At 40.6% G+C, this 10,582-nt stretch overlaps 1 protein-coding gene across 1 annotated transcript; it reads left to right on the top strand.

The window, feature by feature from the left end:
- The first annotated feature begins 2,255 nt into the window (after window positions 1-2,255).
- On the top strand, window positions 2,256-9,591 carry LOC110447638. The gene is made up of 2 exons (XM_021493478.1): window positions 2,256-2,467; window positions 8,268-9,591. Exon 2 carries the CDS (start codon window positions 8,272-8,274, stop codon window positions 8,887-8,889), a length of 618 nt encoding a protein of 205 aa, XP_021349153.1. The 5' UTR covers window positions 2,256-2,467; window positions 8,268-8,271; the 3' UTR covers window positions 8,890-9,591.
- Window positions 9,592-10,582: the final 991 nt, after the last annotated feature.

Consider the following 10,582-nt stretch of genomic DNA (forward strand, 5'->3'; position numbering starts at 1 on the left):
TATAGGAATAGTCTATCATATGCATATATAGGGATAGTCAATCATAAGCAAGTATAGGGATAGTTTTTCATAAGCAGGTATAGTGATAGTCGATCATAAGAAGGTATAGAGATAGTCTATTATAAGTAGGTATCAGGAAAGGATAATATATCATAAGCAGGTATGGGGATAGTCTATCATAAGCAGGTATAAAGATAGTCTATAATAGGGAGGTATAGGAATAGTCTATCATAAGGAGGTATAGGGATAGTCTATGATAAGGAGGTAAAGGGATAGTCTATCATTAGGAAAAATAGGGATAGAGTATCATAAGGAGGTATAGGGATATTCTATCATAAGGTGGTATAGGGATAGTCTATCATAAGGAGGTATAGGGAGAGTCTAGCATAAGCAGGTATAGGTTATGGATATTCTATCATAAGCAGGTGTAGGGAGAGTCTATCATAAGCAGGTATAGGGATAGTCTATCATATGCATGTATATGGATACTCAATCATAAGCAGGTATAGTGATAGTTTTTCATAAGCAGGTATAGTGAAAGTCTATCATAAGAAGGGATAGGGATAGTCTATCATAATGAGGTATAGGGATAGTCTATTATAAAAAGGTATAGGGATAGTCAATCATAAGCAGGTATAGGAATAGTCTTTCATAAGCAGGGTTAGGAATAGTCTTTCATAAGCAGGTATAGGCATAGTCTATCATATGCATGTATAGGGATAGTCAATCATAAGCAGGTATAGGAATAGTCTTTCATAAGCAGGTATAGGAATAGTCTTTCATAAGCAGGTATAGGGATAGTCTATCATATGCATGTATAGGGATAGTCAATCATAAGCAAGTATAGGGATAGTTTTTCATAAGCAGGTATAGTGATAGTCGATCATAAGAAGGTATAGAGATAGTCTATTATAAGTAGGTATCAAGAAAGGATAATATATCATAAGCAGGTATGGGGAGAGTCTATCATAAGCAGGTATAGAGATAGTCTATAATAGGGAGGTATAGGAATAGTCTATCATAAGGAGGTATAGGGATAGTCTATGATAAGGAGGTAAAGGGATAGTCTATCATTACGAAAAATAGGGATAGATTATCATAAGCAGGTATAGGGATAGTCAATCATAAGCAGGTATAGGAATAGTCTATCATAAGGACGTATAGGGAGAGTCTATCATACATTGTAAGTAGGTATAGGGAAAGGATAGTCTATCATAAACAGGTATATGGGTTAGTCTTTCATAAGGAAGTATAGGGATAGTCTATTATAGGAAGGTATAGGGATAGTCCATCATAAGGAGATATAGGGATAGTCTAGCATTAGCAGGTATAGGTAATGGATAGTCTATCATAAGCAGGTATAGGGATAGTTTTTCATAAGCAGGTGTAGTGATAGTCTATCATAAGAAGGTATAGAGATAGTCTATCATAAGTAGTTTTTGGGATAGTCTATCACACGGAGGTAATGGGGCTAATCTATCATAAGGAGATATAGGAATAATCTATCATAATGAGGTATTGGGATAGTCTACCATAAGAATGTATAGGGATAGTCTAGCATAAGGAGGTATAGGGATATTCTATCATAAGGTGGTATAGGAATAGTCTATCATAAGGACGTAGAGGGAGAGTCTAGCATAAGCGGGTATATGTAATGGATAGTCTACCATAAGAATGTATAGGGATAGTCTAGCATAAGGAGGTATAGGGATATTCTATCATCAGGTGGTATAGGAATAGTCTATCATAAGCAGGTATAGGGAGAGTCTATCATAAGCAGGTATAGGAATAGTCTATCATAAGGAGGTATAGGGATAGTCTTTCATAAGGAGGTATAGAGATAGTCTTTCATAAGCAGGTATAGTGATAGTCAATCATAAGTAGGTATATGGATAGTCTATCATAAAGAGGTATAGGGACATTTTATCGTAAGTAGGTATAGGGAAAGGATAGTCTATCATAAACAGGTAAAGGGATAGTCTTGCATAATCAGGTATAGGGATAGTCTATCATAAGCATGTATAGGGATAGTCTATCATAAGAATAAAGAGATAGTCTATCATAAAGAGGTATAGGGATAGTTCAGCATAAGGAGGTATAGGGATATAATCTATCATAAGGAGGTAAAGAGATAGTTTATCATAAGCAGGTATAGGGATAGTCTAGCATAAGCAGATATAGGGATAGTCTATCATAAGGAGGTAAAGGAATAATCTAGCATAGGTAGGTATAGGGATAATCTAACATAATGAAGCGGTTGATTCTTTGTTAATTACATTGTTCAATCAATGATCGTTAGTATAGACTTGCTTTAGTTATTTCTTTGTAATTAGGAAGTAAGAGTAGTTTTGATTGGCTAATGAAAGAAGGCATTTCATTGGATGGCTAGGTATATAAATAGAGGTTCCATCAGATGAAAAGCTTCTCTTGCTCTGGCGGTCGAAGAAGAAGGAACAACTCTAAAAAGGTAATCAGTGACCAAGCTGTATAAGTTTGGGCCTAGCTGCATAAGCTAGGGTTCCACTGTATTCCTTTATAGTACATGGTCAAAATAAATTGTGTTACAGTATAGTGTGCATAGTCACAGGGTATCACAGTACAGGGCGACGTACTGTTGATACAGGGTGTCAGGTACCAAGACACAGGGTTTACCAAGGCATAGGTTTTATAGTGGCTAGCTATAGGGTGACTTGGTCAAACGGCAGTCGCGGTAAAGGGTGACGTGGTCAAGGTGTGTCGCGGTAAAGGGTGTACACAGTCACGGGTGTCGCAGTAAGGGGCTATTTACTGTTGATACAGGGTGACGGATATATTGTGATACAGTTGTTTTAGTTGGCTTTTTGACTATATTAGTGTTAGAGGTATATTAATGTAAAATATCTACCGGGTGTAGATTAGGTAATAGTTATTTGAGTCAGAAAGACGGCCGTTATTTTGTATATATTGTCGGCACTTGTTTGTTACAACAATTACTGGGTCCAAGAAAGAACTTGGTAACGAACTGTAGGCACGCATCCGTTACATATATTTTGGTGGCAGCGTAGTGGGATCCAGTCACTGTTGTGATAGTTTTATATATTTATCTATAAAGGCATTATAGTGTGTTGGTAGTTTAATTTTACATTCTTTGAAATAATAGGATCAGTTGTTCACAATGAATGACTTGGACAGCGAGATAAGTGATTTGGAGGAGAAAATAGCAACGTTAAGGGAAAATAGTATTAGGCTCAAATCACAATCAACCCCTTTGTCCAGTATCGTTAAACAGGTAGAAGGTGATAGACCTAGGGACTCTGGTTTAGGAACTACACGGCGTTCTAGTGATATTGTTGGTCATAAAGATACTAGGGGAGATGTTACAGACCGGCGTCCATCAGTAAGGTTTGATGATACTCCCATGCACACCCGTACTCCTGATGAAATTGGACGTATGTCTCAGAGACGCAGTGAAAGAAACAGGGATATTGTACATGAGAGGGATCAGAACTACGGAGAGACTTGCTATAGTCCGAGGAGGGTGACACATGATATTCCCATGATAGAAGGACATGATTTCAACGATGAACGTGTTACTGTGCGGCAAAAGAAATCAAATTACCAGGATCAGGGGATGTATGATGAAGCTTTAGCTACGATGCAGAAGCCAATGTCTAATTATATGAAACCGGCAACATATGATGGGACAGGGTCCTGGCTGGATTATCAGGCACATTTTGAGGCATGCAGTAAAATCAATCGTTGGACCGAGTCACAAAAAGGGTTATATCTTGCTGCATCATTGAGGGGACATGCACAGACAGTGCTAGGGAATATGTCAAAGGACGAGCCAGGTCAATATACACTATTGACAGCAGCACTGGAGGCGCGGTTTGCTCCGACAAACCAAACGGAGTTGTATCGCTCAATGCTAAAGGAAAAGAGATTAGGCCCATCAGAGACAATTCCTGAATTAGGCGAAGGAATCAAACGATTGACATATCTGGCGTACCCTACAGTAACGAGAGATGTTGCAGAGATGATGGCTAAGGATCACTTCATTGACGCTTTACCAGATTTCGATATGAGACTGAGAATTAAGCAGTCAAGACCAAAGACTTTGAACGAGGCTGTTGGATTGGCAGTTGAGATAGAGTCGTTCTGTAAGGTGGAAAGGGACAGAAGGGACGAAAAGAAGTATGTTAGGTCTGCCTCTGGTGAGAACGTTTATCACGATACCAGTCAAGGGAATAAGGCTATGGAGAATCTGACAACCATGCTTGGGTCCCTACAAAAGTCTATTAAGAAACTTGAAGAAGAAATGCATGATTTAAAAGCAACGAAGAGTGATACACAGGGAAATAGTAAAAAGGACCAAAACAGGCAACCATATGATGCACAGAAAGGACGCTACAGTATACAGTGTTACTTCTGTAAGGAAGAGGGTCACATGAAAAGGAAATGTCCCAGGTATTTGGCAATGATAGCAAAGGACAAGACAGATAAAACATCAAACGCCAGTCGCTTGAAATGTGTACAAGGATGTAAAGGTGCAGAGGCAGGTCTTTTTGTACACTTGGATATCAATGGAGTTCAGGCAAAATTCCTGATAGACACAGGTGCTACTGTGTCATTAGTATCAAAGCAAACATACAAAGCTATCAATGACCGGAACCGGCTAGATCTTCAACCAATGACGCGGGATATACTTGGAGCCAATGACCTACCCTTGGCAGTAGTAGGGAAAGGAAGTTTTCGCATAACTATAGACTATTACAGTTGTGAGTGTACAGCGGTTGTGGTTGACATGCAGCTAGATGGAATCATAGGCTTAGACTTCCTGAAAGAAAGCAAAAGCATTATTGATTGTGCGCAAGGAAAGATGAGAATTGGTCGGAATGACAGTTCATTATCATGGCAAGGTAATTTGGGATGCTACCGAGTCAGTATGAAGGAGACGCTCAGTATAGCGCCAAGATCAGAGATAATTTGTGAGGGAATAGTGCAAGTTCCTGACAATGAACAACTTCGTGGTGAAGCCTGTATCATGGAGTCTTGTGAGAAGTTTACGAAGACAGGAAAGGCTCTGGTAGCTCGGGCCGTTGTCAAGGCACAGAAGACTGTTCCTGTACGCTTACTCAATCCATCGGATCATGCTGTGAAAGTGTATCGTGCTACACACATTGGACAAATCAGTCCAGCTGAGAGAGTACTTGACCAGGACGTGGTTGATGATACATGCTGTTTTAAATATCAAGATTTACCAGAACATCTTGTGCAACTCTACAATGAAGTTAGAAAGGACTTGGCTCCAGAGCAGGCAGAGCAGGTCAAGCAACTCTTATTGAGGTCACAGGATTTGTTTGCCAAATCAGACGATGATTTGGGAAGAACGAGTATGGTGAAGCATACAATAGATACTCAGAATACAAGGCCTATTAAACAACCCCCAAGGCGATTTCCACACCATGCAGCAGAGGAAGTTAATCAGCAGGTCCAAAGTATGTTAGACAGAGGAATTATAGAACCATCGTCTAGTCCGTGGGCATCGGGCGTAGTCTTGGTACAGAAGAAAGACGGCAGTTTAAGGTTCTGTGTGGACTATCGTGCCCTGAACAAGGTAACGATAAAGGACGCATACCCATTGCCCCGGGTAGATGAATCACTGGACAGATTGTCGGGAGCAAAGTGGTTCTCAACACTGGACTTATTTTCGGGATACTGGCAGGTTGAAATGGACGAAGCAGATAAGCAAAAGACTGCATTTGTAACCAGAAGTGGGTTTTACCATTTCAACGTGATGCCGTTTGGACTTTGCAACAGTCCAGCGACATTTGAACGCCTGATGGAGACAGTGCTGGCTAAGCTTCATTGGGAAATATGCCTGGTGTACATTGATGACATCATTGTTTTAGGGAAAACGTTTCATGAAGCAATAGTCAACTTGGAAAAAGTGTTCGACAGACTACGTCAGGCAGGACTAAAACTCAAGGCCAAGAAATGTCATCTATTTAGAAAACAAGTGTTATTCCTGGGTTACATTGTTTCAGGAGATGGCATATCAACAGACCCAGAAAAGGTGAAAGCAGTGAAAGAATGGCCACTGCCTGTGACGCAGACAGATATGAGGTCATTTATTGGACTTTGTAGCTACTATAGACGTTTCATTCACAGGTTTGCCGAGATCGCAAAACCACTTCACCAGCTGACAGAGAAGGGAACATCTTTCACTTGGACAGACAGATGCCAAATTGCATTCGATACGCTTAAGAAATGTTTGATCACAGCACCAATCTTAGCCTACCCTGATTTTACCAAACCATTCATCTTGGACACAGATGCGAGTCAATTTGCTATTGGTGGAGTCTTGTCCCAGTGTATTGATGGCAAGGAGAACGTGATATCTTACAGTAGTAGAGCACTTACCAAGTCAGAAAGGAAATACTGCGTAACCCGGAAGGAGTTACTAGCAATGGTATATTGTATCAAGCAGTATCGACCATATCTCTACAAACATAAGTGCATAGTGAGAACTGACCATAGTGCACTCAAGTGGCTAATGAGATTCAAAGAACCAGAAGGACAGTTAGCTCGTTGGCTCGAGGTCATTTCAACATATGATATAGAAATCCAGCACAGAGCAGGGAAGTTGCACCGAAACGCAGACGCAATGAGTAGGATTCCCTGTCACCAGTGTGGATTCTATGAAGATTGGGAACGTGACCAAGGGGAGGGACCACTTCCTGTACGAACGATCAAGAAGGATGGTAACCCAAAAGTGAATATTGACAAACAAGATGAAGATACAAGTACATTGAAAGAAAAGCAGGAGGCCGATAGCGATCTGAAATTAGTAACTGAATGGGTAAAGAGCGGGAAAAAGCCAAATCCAGGTTCGGTAAAGCCTCTGAGCAATGTGGTAAAATCCCTTGTTGCACAATGGGATCAATTGACTATTGACAACGGTTTACTGTGCAGACGTTGGGTAAACCCTTCAAAACACAAAAAGAGTCAAATAGTTGTACCATATGAGGAAAGACGAACCATGCTGAACATGTGTCATGACACAAGAACTAGTGGGCATCTAGGAGTGCACAAAACACTGAGTCGTGTGAGACAGAAGTTCTACTGGCCTGGCTTGCAAAGAGATGTTCGACAGTATATTGCTGGGTGCAAACATTGTGTATGTAGGAAAGAATGTGCAAAACGACGAGCACCTATGCAAATAGAGCCTACAGGATATCCCATGGAAAGATTGGCGTCTGACATACTCGGACCATTACCGGAAACAAAGGACGGAAACAGATATATTTTGGTAGTAAGTGATTACTTTTCCAAGTGGACAGAAGCTTTTGCCATGCGAAATATGGAGGCCAGTACAGTTGCTGCACTCATCGTGGAGGAGGTTGTTGTTCGTTTTGGTGTACCAAACGCCATACACTCGGATCAGGGGCGACAATATGAAAGCAAACTGTTTCAAGAGATGTGTCTTTTGCTTGGCACCAAGAAAACGAGAACTACGCCATATCACCCGAAATCGGACGGTATGGTAGAAAGATTCAATCGGACTCTTGCAAGCATGCTTTGTGCCTATGTTGATGAGTGTCAGGATGACTGGGATGTTCACATACCTTACGTTATGATGGCGTACCGGTCAACAGAACAGGAAAGTACAGGGTTTACTCCAAACATGCTTATGTTAGGGAGAGAGGTTTCTACCCCAGTTGATCTGTTCTATGATCTCCCTAACGAGTCTAAACCAGTTTTGCAAAGTCAATGGGCTTGGGAACTTAGAGAGAGGTTGGTTTCGGCTCATAGGTTAGCCAGAGAAAACTTGGAAGGGGCGATGTTGAGACAGAAACATTACCATGACCTGAAACTAAAATGGGATAGTTACGAGACGGGGGAGTTGGTCTATGTGTTTTTCCCTCAAAAGAAGGTTGGCAGGTCATCAAAGCTGATGAGTTTTTGGCAAGGTCCTTTCAAGGTAGTTGAAAAAGTATCAAATGTCATTTACAAGGTTGTTAGTGATGAAAACAAGAAAGAACATGTTATTCATGTTGACAGGATGCGCAGATGCCAATCCCAGGTTCTCAAAGGTGAAAGTGAGACTCGTACAGATGTCGAGGTTGACCAAATACAAAATGGATCAGAGTTCGAGGTGAACGAGATTGTAGATCTTCCAGATAGCACAAAAGGCCGTGTCAGAAGAAGACCAGTCTGGATGACTGAATATGTACTGTAAAAAAAAAAAAAAAAAAATGATAGATGTGAATCTTTGTGTGTTATAGGAAGATGCCACAAGTGAAAACAACTCCGAGAAAGCCAGGTTTGGTGTGTCCGCTGTGTTGCGAGAGACTTCCATCAGATGAAGAGTGGAAAGCGCACTTGGTGATCTGCGGAACCAATGCAAGAGAAAAGAAGAAGTTTGAGTGTAATGAGTGTAACTTTGTCACGGAGAAGAATGTTTGTCTGAAGAGACACAAGGAGAGGAAGCACCCAGTACGAGAAGACTCGTTGGATGAACATGATCCAGGGAATGTGTTAGATATCCTAGGGGAAATATCTGAGGACGATCCAGAACCTGCATCTAAGACATCTAAGATGGAAGAAATGATTACTGTGAGAAAACCCTGTCGTCCGAACCCTGTATATACACCAAAGAGACCTAACATTCCACAAGATTCTGCACGTGTTTCGAGTATTGCTGTGAAATCCGTCACAGGTAGTGTACGTGAACCAGGACTACAGACCAGAGATACAGGGACACAGTTAGGCAATGTAAAGACATTTGTGGATGCAGCTGTCCAGGTGAACTTTTCAAACCACAGGAGAACCATAAAGACAACGACATCGTACACGGAGAATGGGAAGTCTGTTGTCAAGGTTGAGGAAGAAGAATGGTTCGACTGAGTGATTCAAAGACATTTACAAAACAAAACAAAAATATACATTTGCTCTTTTACTTACTGTGAATGCGGGACGCATTGAATCAGAGGCGTGGGTAATGAAGCGGTTGATTCTTTGTTAATTACATTGTTCAATAAATGATCGTTAGTATAGACTTGCTTTAGTTATTTCTTTGTAATTAGGAAGTAAGAGTAGTTTTGATTGGCTAATGAAAGAAGGCATTTCATTGGATGGCTAGGTATATAAATAGAGGTTCCATCAGATGAAAAGCTTCTCTTGCTCTGGCGGTCGAAGAAGAAGGAACAACTCTAAAAAGGTAATCAGTGACCAAGCTGTATAAGTTTGGGCCTAGCTGCATAAGCTAGGGTTCCACTGTATTCCTTTATAGTACATGGTCAAAATAAATTGTGTTACAGTATAGTGTGCATAGTCACAGGGTATCACAGTACAGGGCGACGTACTGTTGATACAGGGTGTCAGGTACCAAGACACAGGGTTTACCAAGGCATAGGTTTTATAGTGGCTAGCTATAGGGTGACTTGGTCAAACGGCAGTCGCGGTAAAGGGTGACGTGGTCAAGGTGTGTCGCGGTAAAGGGTGTACACAGTCACGGGTGTCGCAGTAAGGGGCTATTTACTGTTGATACAGGGTGACGGATATATTGTGATACAGTTGTTTTAGTTGGCTTTTTGACTATATTAGTGTTAGAGGTATATTAATGTAAAATATCTACCGGGTGTAGATTAGGTAAAAGTTATTTGAGTCAGAAAGACGGCCGTTATTTTGTATATATTGTCGGCACTTGTTTGTTACAACAATTACTGGGTCCAAGAAAGAACTTGGTAACGAACTGTAGGCACGCATCCGTTACAATAAGTAGATTTAGCGATAGTCTATCATAAGGAGGTAAAGGGATAGTCTAGCATAAGCAGGTATAGTGATAGTCTATCATAGGGAGGTATAGGGAAATGTCTATCATAAGGAGGGATAGAAATAGTCTATCATAAGGAGGTATAGGGATAGTCTATCATAAGCAGGTATGGGGATAGTCTATCATAAGCAGGTATAGATATAGTCTATTAAAGGGAGGAATAGGAATAGTCTATCATAAGGAGGTATAGGGATAGTCCATTATAAGGAGGTAAAGGGATAGTCTATCATAAGGAAGAATAAGGATAGTCTATCATAAGCAGGTATAGGGATAGTCGATCATAAGCAGGTATAGGAATAGTCTATCATATGGACGTATAAAGACAGTCTATCATACATTGTAAGTAGGTATAGGGAAAGGATAGTCTATCATAAACAGGTATATGGGTTGGTCTATCATAAGGAGGTATAAGGATAGTCTAGCATTAGCAGGTATAGGTAATGGATAGTCTATCATAAGGAGGTATAGGGATAGTTTTTCATAAGCAGGTATAGTGATAGTCTATCATAAGAAGGTATAAAGATAGTCTATCATACGTAGGTATTGGGATAGTCTATCACAAGGAGGTAATGAAGCTAATCTATCATAAGGAGATATAGGGATTATCTATCATAATGAGGTTTAGGGATAGTCAACCATAAGAATGTTTAGGGATAGTCTAGCATAAGGAGGTATAGGGATATTCTATCATATGGTGGTATAGGGATAGTCTATCATAAGGACGTAGAGGGAGAGTCTAGCATAAGCAGGTAAAGGTAATGGATA

The sequence above is a fragment of the Mizuhopecten yessoensis genome, unplaced genomic scaffold, assembly GCF_002113885.1.
Source record: "Mizuhopecten yessoensis strain PY_sf001 unplaced genomic scaffold, ASM211388v2 scaffold3543, whole genome shotgun sequence".
NCBI lineage: Eukaryota > Metazoa > Mollusca > Bivalvia > Pectinida > Pectinidae > Mizuhopecten > Mizuhopecten yessoensis.

Coding starts and splice junctions, on each gene's coding strand:
- LOC110447638 (XM_021493478.1), top strand. CDS start 8,272: ATGCCACAAGTGAAAACAACTCCGAGAAAGCCAGGTTTGGTGTGTCCG.